The 18,799-nt window shown below is 38.6% G+C and overlaps 1 protein-coding gene across 4 annotated transcripts in view; it reads left to right on the forward strand.

Moving 5' to 3' along the window:
* Positions 1 to 18,799, forward strand: part of DNAJC13 (DnaJ heat shock protein family (Hsp40) member C13) — a 56,448-nt gene that overhangs the window by 26,904 nt on the left and 10,745 nt on the right. For all 4 annotated transcript variants that reach the window (XR_011679575.1, XM_071429517.1, XM_071429516.1 and 1 more), the window contains 24 exons: positions 112 to 265; positions 2,336 to 2,439; positions 2,518 to 2,677; positions 3,627 to 3,689; positions 4,031 to 4,132; positions 4,281 to 4,385; positions 4,783 to 4,985; positions 5,429 to 5,513; positions 5,985 to 6,139; positions 7,069 to 7,114; positions 7,293 to 7,447; positions 8,054 to 8,255; positions 8,910 to 9,025; positions 9,844 to 9,922; positions 10,496 to 10,631; positions 11,746 to 11,930; positions 13,358 to 13,432; positions 13,628 to 13,747; positions 15,014 to 15,193; positions 15,558 to 15,725; positions 16,341 to 16,454; positions 16,788 to 16,904; positions 17,426 to 17,603; positions 18,676 to 18,767. Coding sequence is in view for 3 of the 4 variants with exons in the window: in XM_071429517.1 (XP_071285618.1) it covers positions 112 to 265; positions 2,336 to 2,439; positions 2,518 to 2,677; positions 3,627 to 3,689; positions 4,031 to 4,132; positions 4,281 to 4,385; positions 4,783 to 4,985; positions 5,429 to 5,513; positions 5,985 to 6,139; positions 7,069 to 7,114; positions 7,293 to 7,447; positions 8,054 to 8,255; positions 8,910 to 9,025; positions 9,844 to 9,922; positions 10,496 to 10,631; positions 11,746 to 11,930; positions 13,358 to 13,432; positions 13,628 to 13,747; positions 15,014 to 15,193; positions 15,558 to 15,725; positions 16,341 to 16,454; positions 16,788 to 16,904; positions 17,426 to 17,603; positions 18,676 to 18,767 (3,094 nt within the window). In the remaining variant the exon portion in view is untranslated. The remainder of the gene's footprint in view (positions 1 to 111; positions 266 to 2,335; positions 2,440 to 2,517; positions 2,678 to 3,626; positions 3,690 to 4,030; positions 4,133 to 4,280; positions 4,386 to 4,782; positions 4,986 to 5,428; positions 5,514 to 5,984; positions 6,140 to 7,068; positions 7,115 to 7,292; positions 7,448 to 8,053; positions 8,256 to 8,909; positions 9,026 to 9,843; positions 9,923 to 10,495; positions 10,632 to 11,745; positions 11,931 to 13,357; positions 13,433 to 13,627; positions 13,748 to 15,013; positions 15,194 to 15,557; positions 15,726 to 16,340; positions 16,455 to 16,787; positions 16,905 to 17,425; positions 17,604 to 18,675; positions 18,768 to 18,799) is intronic.

The raw sequence follows: 18,799 nt of genomic DNA on the forward strand, positions 1-18,799 counted from the left end.
TTCTAATTAAGGTCCATTAATGCTAACGATCTCTCCTAGTTTGCCAGCTGAATCTTGTCTGCTTTTCAGATAATGTTTTGAGGGGTTTAAACTATGTAACTTCTTTCTTAGATTTGTTCAGGATCATGCTAGATCAAACTTGATTTGGAACTTCAAAACACGGGAAGAACTGAGAGATACTCTTGAGTCTGAGATGAGAGCATTTAATATTGACAGAGAACTTGGTAGTGCTAATGTTATCTCATGGAACCACCAGGAGTTTGAGGTAAATGACCTATGATAAGACAACCTGCGTCTGTAAAGTATCACTTGAAATGTCACTTCTGTCTCTTATTCTGCAAGTGAATCTTGTGTTGATGATCTCTGACTGCAAGCTAGATTTTTTTTTTAGGGGTTATGGAATCAACTGCTAAGGCTTGAATCAGTGAACAGGTACTACTCTCCAGTGTCACTGGGCAAAACAGAAGCTTCTTTAACCCAACAAATGATGCTGTAGAGATTAAACGTTTATCAGAACCCGTGGTGTATTCTTGCATTAAGACAAGAGTTAGTCCTTGCACTGTTGTCCAGATAAGTCAAACTTGTTTTTGAGTGTGTTCTATCAGAATTGTTTTGGGTAGTTTCAGAAGTCACTTCTTCCTGATAACAAGTTTGTCTTTATTTCCTTCATGTTTCAGTAATCCTGCATCTGTTAAATACAGGCTTGCCAAATCATGAATAGGTTATGGGGCTAAAACATGTTGCATTGTAAATTATAGCAGTATGGTATGGTCCTGATTGGCTTTCTCAAAATATCTTGCAAGATGTTTTCAAGTAATGTGGTAATAAACACTTCCTGTATTGTTCTCTTATCTCTAGTATTGTTGTGGTTCCACACAACAATGTGGTTTTAATTAATGTGTAGCACTTGAGCAAAGCAAGGCCACCCTTAAATTCAACTGCAAGATATTCCTTAGATATTCCCATTGCCATTCTTGTTAGAGTATGGCTTGCTAATGACATTTGAGCTGAGGACTGTTGGTGAAATGAGAACAAATTTGGTTTGACGTATTTCTCAGCTGCCTACTCTGCAAATCAGGAAGAACTGCAAGACACCAGGCTAATGTTTAATGAGAGAGCAGTTTTATGTATGCAATTTATCCCTATCACACAACTACAGGTTGCTTCTTACATTGATACAGGAAATAGGTAAGACTGGGTTTAGATTAATATTTCTTGTGCTGTCATTTGTGTTTCAAAGCTTCCTTCAGATATAGGTCAGGACTTCTGGGTGTCAGTGTCTGCTATCCCAACTTTTTAGTGCTGCAAACTGGGACAGAATCAGAAGTACAGGTTTGAAGCTTAGTAATACAGACTTCCCCCCATGTACCCTGTGCTCCTGTGTGGCTTCATGCTGCTGGAATGTAGCAGTAGCATTCTTGCAGCCACAAGCCAGGATACTTTGGGACTGGATTGAACAGCTGCTGTCTCACAGATTTGCTTTTAAATAGTAGTGAAGATGTTATTGGACTATGCTTTAAGTATTTGAACTAGATAGTGGTGACAAAGGCTTTTCTATCAACTGTGAAACCTGTCACTTTGCCAAGGAGGATGGTGGCTTGATACTTCTCTGAAAGCATACCAGTTAGTGGGATATCATTGTATGTAATGCTGTGATCAAATCTGTAGATAACTTTGTGGCCTCATGACAGTAATCTGCAAACTATAGATAAGAAAAACCATCGTAGAGTGGCTTTTGTTGTATGTTAGAAGTACCTCTTAATTGAAGTGCTTCCAAATTCTTGTTACCACTGAACATTGAGGCATTTGTTAAATTTAATGTAGTTGCTCTGAAGTTAATGATGGCTTTTATTGTGCAATTTTACTTCAGCTTCTTGTTTTGTGCCTCTAGGCTTTTATTATCCAGCACAATAGCAAGTATAACTAGTAATTGTGTCATGCTTGTATTTCATACTTGCAGTAACATTAAGTGAAGTACCTTGCCGTGGAATAAGTACTTATTAAACTTGAATCACTGAATGCATCATGTGTTATCCAAGTTTAGTTAATAAAACCAGCTGGTATTAGAAACAAATTAGTTAAAGCTGGAAATGGAGATTTCAGTATGATGAGAAGCTTCATTTATTCGGGGGGCAGCAATAGCCAGTGACTTTTATTCTGTGGTTGTATGCTTCTTTAACAGAAAACTCACAGATTTCAGTTTACTTACAGCTTAGGAGAGGTTGCTGACCTTGTTGAGTTTTTAGATGCGATTGAGCTCAGTATTGTTATGTGAGCAAAAACTTACAGAAGGAGAAACAATATAAATTGTTAAGTAAGGTGTTCTGTGTTACAGGTAAAATATGAGTGCCTTTCTGAGGAAATAAAAATAGGGGATTATTATCTAAGATTGCTGCTGGAAGAAGATGAAACTGAAGAGAGTGGAGCAATCAAAAGATCGTGAGACATTATTAAAACCTTATCTCATTCCTAAGGTCTGTGTTTGTTTTCTTTTCTAAAATCTCTTTTCTTTTTTAGATATGAATTCTTCAATGAACTCTACCATCGCTTCTTGCTTACCCCAAAAGTGAATATGAAATGCTTATGTCTGCAAGCATTGGCCATTGTTTATGGAAGGTGTCATGAAGAAATAGGACCATTTTCTGATACTAAGTACATTGTTGGAATGTTAGAAAGGGTAAGAATTATGTTAAATTACTGGATGTAGTAGTTAGCATACTGCTAGTCCAACATACATTCAGATCCTTCAGTTACTGTGAAACTCAGGTTTTGGGTTTACAGCTTGTGAATACTTTTTTCCATGCTGCCAACAGCTGTTCTTAGAATCTCCCTTTGTTTCAGTTTCATTAAAGTTTAACTAAAAACCTGCTGATCCTAGAGATGTTTCAAACTAGTCTCTTTAAGGCCAACAAAATGCAGATGTAACTTCAGCTTGCTTTTGAAAAATGCAGAAGCTTTATGAGAGGAGAATCTTGTTCCATATCACATTATTTCAAAGTACTGACTTTGAGTCATAGCCCCAGACCTAATGAAATAATAGCTTTAGATGAGCACATGTGGTGGATTAGATTTGTAGTAGTAGCTGCTTTGCCTTTTAAGTGTCTGTTAATTTATGTCTGACAACTGATTCAGCTTGCAAAAATAAATTTCCATGCAGTCTGAAGGAGGAGTTCTTTCCTTGCATCAGCATGAGTTTTGGCTGTTGTAAGTGAAACTGAACCAGGGTAGTCCCTTGTTATTTTGCCTTGAGCCTTGATAATCTCACCAGGGATGAAATATCAAAGACCCTCTCTGTCTGCTGGCTAAAAGCATTCTCTTTTTTTCTTGTGCTTGTTTTAACTGGTTCACTGGGAATCCAAACATGGTCCTGATAGAGCAGTGGACTTGGCAGAATAGTGGATTTGATCCAGGGCAACATCAGTGTTGGAGGGCAGCAAGGCCTTTGCTCCTCAGTGGCAGAAAACTATCTTTATTAGCTGTGCATGAAACTTAACATTTAATAGTCATCAGTTTTTCTGGGCATGAAGAAACAATATGGGGCTTTGCAGCTGCAACTATGTTGACTTTTGAAGGGAACTTCCAGTATGTGCTATGAAATACTAAGTTGTTCTTTTCTACTAAAACAGTGCACTGACAGGCTTGAGCGGGACAGATTGATCCTGTTCCTCAACAAGCTGATCCTCAATAAGGTAAGGTGGACAAGTACACTTAACAGCAGTTCATCAGTCTTGACTGTATAAAATAGTCTGAAATAGTCTTTCAGGGTTAACTTGAACCAAAATTCAAGTATTGAGGAAGTTTTAGAACAATGTTTGCTACAGCTTTCTGGAATGTGATTGCTGTTATTTACTGGTGAGAAGGCTGAAGGAAATGTGTAGATATTGTGGTGATTGCACCAAATCCAGTCACTTTAGAGAATGATTTGACTTTTTTTGTGGTCACTTCTTTTTTGAATAAAACTCTGAAATGCTTAATTGCAGCAATACTTATCTAGAAAATGCTTTTGGTAACTCAATTCATTTGTTAACAGAGAAATGTGAAGGACCTTATGGATTCAAACGGTATCAGAATCCTTGTAGATCTTCTTACTCTGGCACATCTTCACACGAGCAGAGCTACGGTCCCTTTGCAGGTACGGGGCCTTTGTTTCTTACTGCTCATATATTGCTCTGTGAAAGGAACAATTCTTAAAAAAAATAAATGTACTTTTCACATTTCCTGTAGAAATGTGATATTTGCACTGTGAAGCTAAAGCTGTTCTTGTAAACATCAACTTTTAGAGCAACGTGATTGAGGCAGCACCTGATGCGAAGAGGGAGAGCGAGAAAGAATGGTACTTTGGCAATGCTGACAAAGAAAGGAGTGGTCCTTACAGCTTTCAAGAGGTACCTGTCAGCTTCAGACTCACAACTTGACAAATTATTTCTGTCCTGGTGACTGGGTGTGTTTCAAACAGTGAGAGGGACCATAAACAATGCTAAAGAATGTTCTCCAAGTAACTCTTTAAGTAAGGATTAAAGCTAGATAAGAGACTTGATGTAGTGCCAAGAACTGCAGGCTTTTTGATAAGACTGCCTACCCCTCCATGCCTCAGTTAGTTTCAACATAATCAACACTTTCTTCTTCGTGATTCTATGACAGAGTTATAAACACATTGAAATTTCATGCAACTACAGTAGTCTGCCATATAGCAGTTAAAAGCTTGTCATGAGTGTGAGTGTTTAGGAGCAAAGGTGGCTCTGAATGCTGAATGAACTAAATTCATCTTTAATCTTGCAATAGATGCAGGAACTATGGAACGATGGGAAGGTGACTTCAAAAACTCGTTGCTGGGCTCAGGGTATGGATGGCTGGAGACCTTTACAGGTCATCCCTCAGCTGAAGTGGTGCTTGCTTGCCAGCGGGCAGCCTGTGTTGAATGAGACTGACCTTGCCACACTTGTCCTCAACATGCTTATCACCATGTGTGGATATTTTCCCAGCAGGTAAACGGTGATTTTCAGGAGAAGGGGTTAACTTTATCTAGCAGATGCATGAATTATAAATCCTGTCTTAAAGCTTTTCTTAGAAAGTAGTACATTAAGGAGCTCTATTAAAGAGCCTTTTACATGGTAGTAATTAATTCTGTGGGCAAATAGAGAGTTTGTAAATGAGACAGTACTAATATTGTGAAAGGAACTGCAAGAATGAATGCACAAGCGATGTGCATTTCTAATGCTATAGACAGGCTCTTGTTTAACTTAAACAAAACTGCTTTGATGCAGGACACTGAACCACACTTACCAAGTCTAACAACAAACTTTGAAGTTAACAAAAAAGACAAAGAATATGGCTTCAATAGTCTAATATTTATGCTTAATAAAATTGTTTGTTCTTGAAAGAGAAAAAGCACACGTGTGCTTACTGCTGTACTACTTGATTTTTTTAGGGATCAAGATAATGCTATTATAAGACCTCTGCCTAGAGTGAAAAGGCTGTTGTCAGATAGTACTTGCCTTCCTCATATTACTCAGGTAAGTAAGTCTTCAAAAATGTGCCTGAATGAGTGAAAGTTTCACTTGCTCTGTCTTCCTGGTGTGAATACTTTAGGTCGGGTAAATGCATCAAAGAACAATTGTAACATTGTGCAGGTTCCTGATCAAGCAGCTGTTAATTTCATAGGGTGTTGTTGCAAATTTGATGCTTTTCAGCCAATATCACTTAAGGAAATATTTCCATCCTTGGAGAAACTGAAAAGCCACCTGGACATGATCTTTATCAACCAGGTCTAGAAGATCACACTTTTAGCAGAGGGGTTTGACAAGATGATCTCCAGAGGTCCCTTTCAACTTTAAATGTTTTTTGATTGACACTTGTTGTTTTTAAGCTGAAGTATTCTTTAACTGTAATACCTGTAAATTTCTGGGTTGTCCCAATAATTTGTTAAAACTTCAATTTTGGTTAGATTATTTGCAGCTAATAGAAATGCTTGTGTTTGGTTTCAGCTATTACTGACTTTTGATCCTATCCTGGTGGAAAAAGTTGCTGTATTGCTCTCTCATGTCATGCAAGACAACCCTCAGTTACCTCGTTTTTATCTGAGTGGAGTATTCTTCTTCATCATGATGTACACAGGTTCCAATGTACTTCCTATTGCAAGGTGAGGAAAAAGAACAGCCAAAAGCACCTCTTGACCAGTCATGCTCAGGACTGCTGCCCTACATCTCTACATGCACTGGGGAATGTGGCTTGCTAGAACCAACATGAAATTCCTCTAGAAGAATTGCTTCCACATGATCTAATCAGTCACTAAAAAGTGAATTTCTTATCCTTCCAGAGAGGGAATTGAGAATGTGTCTGATGACACAGTTGTAATAGTACAACTAGGCATGCCTTACTGTGGAATAAGCCATTTTCAAGCACTAAAAAGCAGTAACACAGGCTACATATATGCTGATGTAGCTTTTGATAGTAGGCAGCTATTGAAAGAGTTTAAAAAAATCTAACAGCCTCTTTCAATATTGAAGCCTAAAGCAGCTAAATCAGTCTGTACTGCCTGATAATGCACTGCATATTTAGGTAGCTACTGCCATTCTTGTCAGTACTTTTCTTCTAAATGCAATAGTTCATAAAAAGCTGTCCTACAATTCTAGTTAAGTCTCTTGGACAGTGAAGTGCATTGGGCAATGATTGCATGCTTCCATGTTGACTCTGGTGTAATAGAACTGTCAGCACTTAGTCTAAAATAATCCTGTGTCATCCCTGCAGTGATGATCTAACAGAGCAGAGGTTGTCTGTGTCTCTATCAGCATCTTTTTTTGTGTGTGTAGAAAACCAGCTTTCAGGAGTAAGACTTTCAAATTGAAATGATGAACATGAGGCAAGATTTATAACACAGAAGTGCTTAGCTTGGTGGAGTTCCACCAAGGATTTAATGAACTGAGTACATAAATTCATACAACTGTTGCAGTTACTCTTTTATCTCAAAGTAAATGTGTGATACCTGCCAGTTGAACTGTGTTGGTCTGCTACTATTCAAGAGTACCTATGTATCAAACAAAAAGAAGATAACTGCTGTTTCTCTTCTAGGTTTTTGAAATACACACATACAAAACAAGCTTTCAAGTCTGAAGAAGTGAGTAGATTGCAACAGTAACTACCTCTGTTTCCAAATAGTTTTGCAGACTACCTGTAGATGTTTTAACTAGAATTTATCTACTGTAAGGGAAAAGGGGGCGAGTTTTTAGGTCTCAAATTATTTAGCAAGACAGAATTCAATTACCTTTGAGATGACCATGTGATCTCTTCTGTAGACAAAAAGTCAAGATGTAGTTCAAAGAAGTATACTTGGACATATTCTTCCTGAAGCAATGGTGTGTTATTTAGAAAACTATGAACCAGAAAAATTTTCTGAGATATTCCTTGGAGAATTTGACACTCCGGAAGCAATTTGGAGCAATGAAATGAGGTAACTGTTTTCTGTCAGAGGGACAAATAAATCTGAACTACAGGTTATCTTGAAGAGGTATTTGACATTCTTAAGGAAAGCTGAAAATACCTGGATTCCATGGCTTCCTCTTGTTTGTCTTCTGCAAGGGCAATGGTCTGCATTGTGCTCTGCTTCAACCAAAAATAACTAGAGCAGTGGAGAGCAGAATTGGCAGTGGGAAGGGGAATATTTCCCTCAATGTCTTGAGTGAGTTAGTTATGTGAATGGAGACTTAACTGTGTATGTGAAGTGCTTTATACTTACTCATTTAGATGTACTTTTTTATTACCAGCACCTATCTGTGTGATGTACCTCTAATATTCCAGTACATATTAGGGTCTTCCAGAAAGAGAAGAGGTGTTGAGAAAAGGAAAATATCACTTTTAATTGGTTTAATACACTAATTTTCATGGTGTTTAAATAGCTCTCTAATAGAATAGGACAGAGTCCTATTCTAAATCCTTACTGAAATATGGGAAACTTCTAAGGAAAACCTTTTTAGAAGAAATCATTGAACATACTTGTGCAGTGAGAGAGGATTAAGGACTGCTGGGCAAGTGTTAAACTAAACTTTGTCACTTTTAGGCGTCTAATGATCGAGAAGATTGCTGCTCATCTTGCTGACTTCACTCCTCGTCTTCAAAGCAATACAAGAGCCCTCTACCAATATTGTCCCATCCCTGTTATCAACTATCCCCAACTGGAAAATGAGCTGTTCTGTAACATTTATTACCTCAAGCATCTTTGTGATACACTCAGATTTCCAGACTGGCCAATTAAAGATCCAGTAAGTAAGAAGTATTTTAGGATTCATTTAGTTCTTGATCTTTTAGTCCTGAAAGTTAATGATAAGCTCTAAAATATTAACAAAATAGCAAGGTTTGTTGCAAGTAACTCCTTTATCATGAATTTTGGTCCACAAGTAAATACATTAAACCCTACTTTATCTTGAAGCAGCATAGTGTTCTTTCCACATAGCAATCTCATAAGTGTATCCTTCTTGTGGTGACTACTTAAATAGCAAAATCAAGCATCCAAGAAACTTCAGAGAATGTTTCAGTGAATCTTTTTTGGGGGGTGGGGAGAGGGAATGGAAATCATGACTCTGAGGTTCTTATTTGTCTATGCTGCAAGAGAAACCAAGCTAACATGTCAGTACATTAACTGAAGAGATCTTTTTGGTACAAGTCTATGGATTAGATCTGTCTAAGCAGCTTTATTTATTCATGCAGCTTTTCAGTTTCTGTAGTATCATGATTTGAGCTGTGTCTTATTTAAGTGATTCTCCATCTTCTAATTTGACTCTTATATAGTCATTTTAGTTTCAAGGTGCTTTTATCTTGAATAAAATACAGGATTCATTAGTAAAACAGCATTTTATTAAAAATTATGCATACTGGTGTCAGCATAAATGAAACACTAATAAACTGTATTTCTTGAGGTTAAACTGTTGAAAGATACCCTAGAAGCTTGGAAGAAGGAGGTGGAGAAGAAGCCACCTACCATGTCCATAGATGATGCCTATGAAGTTCTTAACCTACCCAGAGGACAAGGCCAGTAAGTTGTCTTCAGGATTTAAAGTTGTATAGGTACTTCATATAAACTCCATGCACTGAACAAACTGAAGTTTCTAATCTTGGTACACGGAATGAGTTAGTAGTACCAGCTCAGTCACATGTAGCACCTGCTTCTTTCACAGAGGAGGATTGCTTTGCTAAAAAGAAGCAAAGCTTGGAAGTACAATTCCAATGTTTGAGAAAACAATTGTTTAAGTGTTTAGATAAGCTGAAAATGGGGAAAGGAATGGTCTGAGCTTTGCTCTTTTAAAGGGCAACCTTTAACCATAGTGAGCAAAGACTATAGCAGAACTTGAATATGTTCAAAGGAGCTTTTTTTCTGGAATCATCCTTCTCCCTCCCCCATATTGCCTTTTTTCTTGGTGATTATATCCTTAAGGTTTTTTGCGTCCTGTCTTGCCACTGGTTTCTGACTTCAGGTCTCTTCAAGTGAACCAACAGCAGTTTGTGTTTATCCTTCAAGACCAATGCACTTACTGCAAATGGTGAAATACTAACTTTCAACACTTGTAGCTCATTTGGATACTTCATTTAAAATATTGAGGGACTTTGAGCACCTTGAAAGTATTAAAATACATTCAGTCTTTAAAATTTCTTTCTATTGTGACCACACAATTACCCCCCATTCAGTGTAAGATGATGAAGCAGAGTTTTAAAAAGGAAATAGGAGAGCTTTGTAGTTTTCACTCAATTGCACTTAGTGTTAGTACTCTTTTCAGAGCCTCAGGCTTGTTTTGCTGTGGTTGTTTTAGGTTTTTTTGTTATTAAGTGTAATTGATGAAACTTGTTTTATTGCAGGAATGATGAAAGTAAGATCAGGAAAGCTTATTTCAGGCTGGCTCAAAAATACCACCCGGACAAGAATCCAGAAGGCAGGGTATGTACAGCACAAACTTATGGTGTTAATAAAATGGGAACATATTCAGCTCTTACGTATATTAAGAATTTTGAAATGCACACTTAAATTGTCTTTCTTCCTTTCAAAAGCTGTGCTCTAGGTGAATGATAAAAGACAGATTAATGCTACAGATTAATAATTGAACTAATACCATTCAAGGATTTAGTATTTCTACAGTAAACTGGTGTAGTCAGATCAGACTCATATCTCAGAAATGGTCTTGTTTAGAGAGTTACACAGGACCTAAACAAGCTATTTGTTCCCTTTCAGAGACTGGCTGCATCCTCTGACCATTCTCACAATCCAACTGTACTTACTGCTTTTGTCATTGTATGATTGACTTAAAGTCTCTTGCCTAGGGCAGAGTTCAGGAGACAAAAGGAAACTAATCTTTCAACCAGTGTTTGCAGTATTTCCTTGAGTGCAGTGAGGCAGCAAAGCTAGTGCTGTTGCTAGTAACCTGAAATGTTTTATTTTACTTGCACTTAAACTATGCTCCAGTAATTTAGAGTGTTCTTAACAACACTTATGGCTGTTTCTCCTTATTGGCAGGATATGTTTGAAAAAGTTAATAAAGCATATGAGTTTCTCTGCACAAAGTCTGCCAAGGTGATAGATGGGCCAGATCCAGAAAACATAATTTTGATCTTGAAAACTCAAAGCATCCTCTTCAACAGGCATAAGGAAGGTAAGCATGCTGCCTCAGTGTTTTATGTTCATTTATTTAGTGGTCATTTCAGTCAGCTTTAATCTCCTCTCTTCTTCAGTGTGTGCTCTGTTGATCTGGTTTCTGACTTGCCACAGCATTATGTAGCCATGGTATAGGGCTTCAAATTAGAACTTTTTCTTCTAGGAAATAAACTAATCTGCTGTAAAACTTAATTCATAACAGCATGAATAGCTCTTTGAAGTGCTCTGCTCCAATACTAAGCAATTTGAATCTTCCTCTCTATGGAGAATTCTGTCTGCGCAGAAAAATCCTCGCTAGTACTCAGTCACCCAGATGCTGGTTATACATGAGATTACATCATCTGGCTATTAACAATGAGCCATTCTTGCAGAAATTCTGACCAGTGTTAGAGTCCTTGGGTGAGTGTGCTGCAACACAACCCATCTCATAGCTCAGTTGGGAAAGAGGGATAGCTAGAGCACCCTAACACTTGGCTCCAGCTACAGTCCCAGCCTGGTAGCTGCTGCCATGTCCAAGTCCTGCAGAGCCAACAGTATTTTGCTGTTTAAGTGTTACATTATAATGGTGAACTAAGAACCTCAAGTGCAACCATAGTCCTGTCAGTTATGTGGAGCTAGACTTAAATGTGTTGGCTTGCAGTTGGCTCCATATGAAAAATGAAATCATGCTTTAGCACTGCTGAATTTTACATGAATGAAAAATGCAATTTAAAACTTAAAATTGTTGTGTAAAACTGGATAATGTCCTTACAGGCTTATTGTTAGTCAGTCCTAGCCCAAGACAGAGACTAAGCTATACTTGAGTTTCTCTGGAGCGAGACAAGTATCATTGGGAAAGCTTTGAGCCTGGGGACTTACTGAGCTGGAGATAAGCCTTTTTGATCTTAAATGAGTTCTTCCTGTGAAGCTCTGTTAGGTTCTAGCATGAACAGTTCTATGTGATGAGGAGTTAGATTGTGTGGACTGCTCAGTCTTGTTCCAAATTTCCTGGGTGTTTGGCTTCCTTTCCTAGTCCTTATATATCTTCTGTATCTTCCACCAATAATTTTTTGGTGGCTTAAATTGCTTAGACTGTGCATATACATAAACTTGGACTATTTTTCCTCTTTCAGATTTGAAACCTTACAAGTATGCAGGCTATCCTATGCTGATTAAGACCATTACCATTGAAACATCAGATGACCTTCTGTTTTCCAAAGAATCTCCACTGTTGCCTGCTGCTACAGAACTTGCTTTTCATACTGTCAGTTGTTCAGCATTAAATGCAGAAGAACTGAGAAGAGAAAGTGGAATTGAGGTATATGTAAAGAAATGTGTTGAAATGCATGCTTTTAGTCTAACTTTTCCATAGCTAGAAATCTTAGCTCCTCAATGCCTGGGAAATCAGATGTAATTGAGAATCACGTTTGATCCTGAGACACCTGTTCTTAACATCTCAGATATTCTGGATACAGTAGGAGAAACATCTTGTAGAGTATACCCTTTTCTAGACCTAGGCCAGTCTATTGAACTGTGGATAAACAAGCTACATACAAAGTTTCTCTACTCCTTTACAGAACTGCTGCATTTTTTATGTGAAAGAATAGATAAATGTGAACAAGTCACTTGCGCAGAAGGCCTTTTCATTGCACATATTACAATATTAGAACCATATAGGTTGGCAAAGATGCTGAAGATCATTGAGTCTAACTGTTAATTCCAACACTGACAAGTCTTACTAAATCATATCCTCAAACCTTTTTAATTACCTTCAGGGATGGCAACTCAGCCACTTCCCTTGGCAGCCTGTTCCAGTGCTTGACCACCTTTTCAGTGGAGAAATTTCTTCTAATATCCAATCTAAACCTTCTCTGGCACAACATGAGGCCATTCCCCCTTGTCCTGTCTTTTTGTTTCTTGGGAAAAGAGACCAATCCCCACCTTGCTGCAGCCTCCTTTCAGGTTCTTGTAGAGAGTGATAAGGTCTCTCCTTAGCCTTCTTTTGTCAAGACTAAACAACCCGTACTGCCTCAGCTCCTCCTTACCAGATTTGTACTCCAGAACCTTCCCCAGCTCTGTTGCCCTTCTCTGGACATGCTGCAGCACCTCAATCTCTTTATTGTAGAGAGGGGCCCGAAAATGAACACTGCATTCAAGGTGCAGTCTCACCAGTGCTGAGTACATGGAGACAATCACTGTGCTGGTCCTGCTGGCCACACTGTTGCTGATCCAGGCCAGGATGCCCTTGGCTGCCTTGGCCTCCTGGGCACACCCTGGCTCATGTTCAGTAGCTGTTGAGCAGCACCCCCAGGTCCTCTTCTGCTGGGCAGCTTTCCAGCCACTCTGCCCCCAGCCTGTAGTACTGCATGGGATTCTTGTGACCCAGCACTTCACCTTGTTGAACCTCACACAGCTGGCCTTGGTCCATTGGTCCAGCCTATCCAGATCCCTCTGTAGAGCCTTCCTGCCCTCCAGGAGATCCACACTCCCACACAGCTTAGTCATGTGTGCACTGACTGAAGTATTAGCTCTAGTGTGAGAAGACTGTCAACTCTTAAAGCATCAAAGGTTATTACTAGTACTTGCAAGGAATTTTGCACTACAAACCACTTATGCAAGCAGCAGATTTTTGTTAAATGTTTCCTTTCAGCCATTAAAAATGACTTTACCAGCTAATGTTTTGGTTTTGCTGGCTTTTACCTCTTTTTGTTGTGACTGAATGTGTGCATCATTCAATCCTCACAGGTATTGCAAGAAGCATTTAATCGTTGTGTAGCAGTCTTGACTCGATCTAGCAAGCCAGATGATATGTCTGTACAGGTGAGTTTAAAGCAGCAGCTTTAAATGAATGTATAGTCTTCTCAGAAGATTGCATTGTGTATATATGTATAATATGATAATAAAACCAAGTATAAGTCAATAAAAAAATTGATCTAGTATTGTACATATGAAAAATAGAATTGTAAATATGCAGGTTTCCTCCTCTTGGAACCAATAAAATATTGTGTTTTGTAGGTATGTGGATACATTAGTAAGTGTTATAGTGTTGCAGCTCAGTTTGAGGAATGCAGAGAGAAGATTACAGAAATGCCCAACATAATTAAGGACCTCTGTAGACTACTGTATTATGGCAAGGTGAGTGCTCCTTTCCTTTGTCCAAATGGGTGTTTAACTGTTAAATGTTTAGGGAATATTGTGGTTTTTGGGCAGATAAGACAGTCATGGAATCATAGAATGGTTTGGGTTGGAAGAGACATTAAGTTCTTTTAATTCCAATTCCCCTGCCATGGGCAGGGACACCTTTCACTAGACCAAGTTGCCTAGAGCTGCATCCAACCTGGCCTTGAACACTGCCAGGGATGGGGCATCCACAGTTTCTCTGGGCAACCTGTTCCAGTGCCTCACCACCCTCACAGTAAAGAATACTTCCTAATATCTGATCTAAACCTACTCTCTCTGTTTGAAGCCTTTTCCCCTTGTCATGTCACTCCATACAGCTGTAAATAGTCCCTCTCCTCCTTTTGTGCAGGCTCCCTTCAGGTACTTGAGGGCCCAATTAGGTCACCTTGAAGCCTTCTCTTTTCCAGGGTGAACAAACTTGGTTCTCTCGGCCTTTCCTCATAGTTGCATTGCCTGGTCAAACCCTACTGTAAGATCCCAGCAAATCATGAGATACAGAACTCAACTACCTTGTTTCAACACTTGTATTTGAATCCATTTAAACTGTAGATTTAAACTGCAGCCACTCTAAAGATTCAGCTACTTTTGCCTTTTTACTGACACATCAGGCAGCTTGGCTTACTGTACTTAATTAGCAAATAAATGTACTACAACTAAGCCTTGTATAAGCAGATAGACTCTAAAGTCAGCATAAACTCTGGGAACAATATTTAGGAAGTTTTCTTGCCATTTAGCTCTTTTGAACTTGCCTCGTGTTATAAAAATGATTAATTTTGTTTGAATTAAGACAGGAAAGCTTGTCTTTAACTTTTCATGTGGGGTGTGTGTAAACAGAAGACTAAAACCAGATTCTAGTAATTGACTGTATATGCTTGTGTGTTCTTTAGTCCCTGCAGGACAAATGTATTGCCATAAAAAACTCTCCTGGCAATCTCTGCTGCAGTTCTGAGTTGCTTTTCCAGCAGTTCATCAATGCTTCTTTCTAATCATATGAAATAACTATTCAAGTACTCTTCCCTTTGAAAGATGCTGACTAATTAGCCATGTTGTTGGTTATCAATACTACAGGTGCAGAAATTATGTCTACTTCAGTTTTGTCTCTGGGTTGCTTAGATAGTACTGCAGAATTAGCAAGTTTGAGCTTTTAAATCTTGTGTACAGAAACCAGTTGGCATTCTTTGGTTACAGGTTTTAAGGCAAACTTCTTTTTTCTTCCCCCAGACCATACCACGAGTAGCTGCTTTAGGAGTAGAGTGTGTTAGCTCCTTTGCCTTAGATTACTGGCTACAAACACATTTGTTCCAAGCTGGAGTTCTGTGGTACTTACTGGGTTACCTCTTCAACTATGACTATACACTGGAGGAGAGCGGGATTCAGAAAAGTGAAGATTCAAACCACCAGGTAATGTTACTGAGGTGCTGTCAACAATCAGCGGCTGTTGTTTGCCATCTCTTACTAAGAGTCCAAGTGTATTCAAATATTTGTTAGAATCATTGAATAGCATGAAGAGTAACATCAACAGAGAGTTTTGGAAGGGAATTTTTGTGTAGTGATGAATACTCTTTGAGATTTTTTTTTTGTTTTTTGAAGCATTCAACTGTTAGAGCTGCCAAAGCCCATGATTTCTAATGGACTTCATGCAAGACACTTTTAATCTACATGAAACAGTATAAAAGTAAATTTTTGCTTTTAGAAGAAAAAAGCTTTAGGTTTTCTTTCTAGAAGAAAGCTCTAGGTTTTCTCAGTCTGTCTCCATATTTTTCAGGAGGTAGCAAATAGCCTTGCTAAGCTCAGTCTCCTGGCCCTGAGTCGCCTTGGAGGGTATCTTTCTGATGAACAAGCTACTCCTGAAAACCCAGCAATCAGGAAAAGCTTGGCTGGAATGTTGACACCCTACATTGCAAGAAAACTTGCTGTGGTCAGCCCTACTGAGGTAAGCATCTGTTGGCCAAAACTTTCTCTAGTGATTTAAAAGGAGTAGCTGCTCACTTCTAAAACACTGAACTCTCTTAGACCAACTTGATACTGAGAACAGCAGTGTGATTTTTATTTGCAGTTGAGGTAACTGCAGAGAAAATAAACTGGTTCAGCCTCAAACACTATGGACAGGATCAGTGCTTTATAGACTGAAATTTGCAAAACAAATACAGGGACAAAAAAGTGGAGTTAATTGTTCAAGGCTTAAGGACATAATGATGATGGAGAGCAAAGGTTAAGTTTAACTTTTAAAAAGTGGTGCCAAGGAAGTCATCTGTAAAGAGATACTGCAGGTAGTTGCTGCTCACTGTCAAAAATGGATGGAGAATCTGAAGTAAGTGTGTCTCAGCAGAACAAACAGAAAACTAAAATTTAGATTGTACTTTACCACATAACTTGCACATACTGTTTTTCCTGTATGTTTTTCCAATATGGGAAGTTTCCTGCTTTTAAACTTGCTTGTGTAATTAGTCTAGCTGTTAATGAGATTACCATGAAACATGCTGATTACCGTGCATAACGATCCAAAACTGGTGTAAATGTGTTACATCGTGTAAATTCCTTTTCTTAGACTCTGAAGATGCTTAACAGTAACACAGAGAACCCCTACTTGATCTGGAACAATGGGACACGAGCTGAATTACTTGAGTTTTTGGAATCTCAGCAAGAAAGCATGATTAAGAGAGTAAGATATTCTTTACTTTAAGTCTCAGTACTAATTTTTAAAAAAATTGTTTTGTGTTTTCCTATATACTCTAGGGATGCAAGTGTATGGTTAATACAAGTATCCATTGTTGTCTTCCCCAAAGTCACTTTCTTCATTCCGTAGTTTTTAAAAGAAAACAAAAAACCCTAAGATTTTGCTTGTTCATTTCGTGTTATGTTTCAGTCTGAGCTTTTGACTTGCTGAAGCATTAAGTTTTCTGTTCAAGTATTGCCTATTTCATGGTGGGATTATAGCTTTACACTTCCTACAAGATTTTCTGTCTGAGCTTGTGCTGCTTATCTCTGCCTAAAGGGTGATTGTGACAAGAGCTATGGATCTGACTTTGTCTTCAGTGACCATGCAAAGGAACTTATTGTGGGAGAGGTTTTTGTTAGAGTCTACAATGAGGTCCCTACTTTCCAACTAGAGGTGAGATGTAGCTAAAAAATTTCTGTTGAAACTAGCGTTTGGAATGCTCCTTCTTCCTGTTTATCTGTCAGTGCAAACAGAATGGAGGAAATACAAAATGTTATGGAAATTTCCTTCAAGATCAGCATGTTATGAGAAAGCTCTATACTGGTGCAGAATAAATTAAAAGACCAAGTCTGTCATAAGGATGTGCTTTTCAGATGTCTTAATGACTTCTCTCTTCAAGCTTGTGATGCAGACACTTGGGTGGATTCAGTAATTCCAGGATGTGCCTATTGGCTTTACAGTCAATCTCTATGTATGGGCAAACACACACCTGTTGGAGTAATGCAGCTTTTAAAGTGTATGATTAGATAGAAATAGGGTTTAATGTGACCCAGATGTTATAGTGATCATAGAGAAGATCTGCCTGTCTGGAAGAAAGGAATATGTGAAATGTAGAAGTTATTTGTATACATTTTCTTCTATGGTGGGTACTGTTGCACCACACAACTAAAAATGCTGTCATCTCTACTTCAAAGCTCCCTAAAGCATTTGCTGCAAGCCTCTTGGATTACGTAGGCTCACAAGCACAGTACCTTCATACGCTCATGGCGATAACTCAGACTGGGAAAGTGGAGTCCAATCAACACGGAGATCGCTTAAGGAGAGTTGAAATGGCCCTGGAGGCTCTGAGAAACGTCATAAAACACAACCCAGGTAGGCTTAAAACTGAACTTCCCAGTATACTCTTCTGTGGACAGCCTTAAAAACTCTGAACCTCTGTAGTCTGTATCTTCCAGTGAGAAAGGAGCTTTTTTTGCTTGCTGACGGACTTTAACATTGTTGGTAAGCCATATAAGCTTGCTGTTTTTTTCCCTTACCTGGAAAACACTGTCGGTAAATGTAGCAAAATTTTGGGTTAAATTCAAGCCTTATCTGTTTTCATGTCTGAATCATTAGGTTTTAAATGTAATTCAATCCTGCTGTTGCTAGGATCACTTAAACTTCTTGAAAGAAACTTTCTGTAATCCTTCAAAGAATCTTCAGCTGTTTTTTAAACTTCCTTGCATCATAAAATCTTCCTTGAACTGAGTACTTTGTGCTAGTAAACACCTAAATGGCACCTGTGTTAGGGCTGTAGTAAAGCAAGAGGAGAAGATGCTCTTGAGAGTGGGCAGCAAAGTTTAGTGAGCAAACATCAATGTACAGACTGGAAAAGCCTGAGATAAATGATTAGGATGTTTTCCTACTGTATTATATGCTGCTTCTGAAAACAAATCATGTTACTATTGTGGCATCTAATAATAACTTGTTGGGATGTTCTCCGTGCTTGCAATTATAAACCTGAAGGCAGCTGCTCCTGCTGGAGGCAGCAAGCCTGCTCTGAGCTGGGACATTCTGAAAGGGCAAGTGTCTTTGAAGACAATAGGTTTTGATGGTCAATGATAAATAAAATTACAGAATTTGTTAGTTGTTTTATAAGAATGCAAGTAACAAGGTAGTCCAAGAATTACATCACTTACTTTCCTTGGAGTGGGGAGTTACCCTCTTGTTTTTGAAATATTGTTGACCTGAAATTCTGTGGAAACTAGATTAATAGAGAGGAGTCCATAATCTTCTAACTCTGTAGCAGGTGCTGTCCTGTATGAGCTATTGAAACTTCTGTGGCTGACTACATGCAGCTGTGTAGTCTTTAACACCTCTCTGTGTAGTGAAATATGGGCATGGGAATTGGCCCTCAGTGAGTGCCTTGGCTAGCATGGAGAGTAACTTATTTGGTCTCTTGCAGGTTCTGAATGTGAATGCATAGGGCACTTTAAGTTGATATTCTCCCTTCTGCGTGTTCATGGAGCTGGCCTGGTGCAGCAGTTGGCTCTGGAGGTAAAAACCAAACCAACCAAAAAACAAACCTA

The sequence above is a fragment of the Agelaius tricolor genome, unplaced genomic scaffold (assembly GCF_023055355.1).
Source record: "Agelaius tricolor isolate 1412-34295 unplaced genomic scaffold, bAgeTri1.0.p SCAF_6, whole genome shotgun sequence".
NCBI lineage: Eukaryota > Metazoa > Chordata > Aves > Passeriformes > Icteridae > Agelaius > Agelaius tricolor.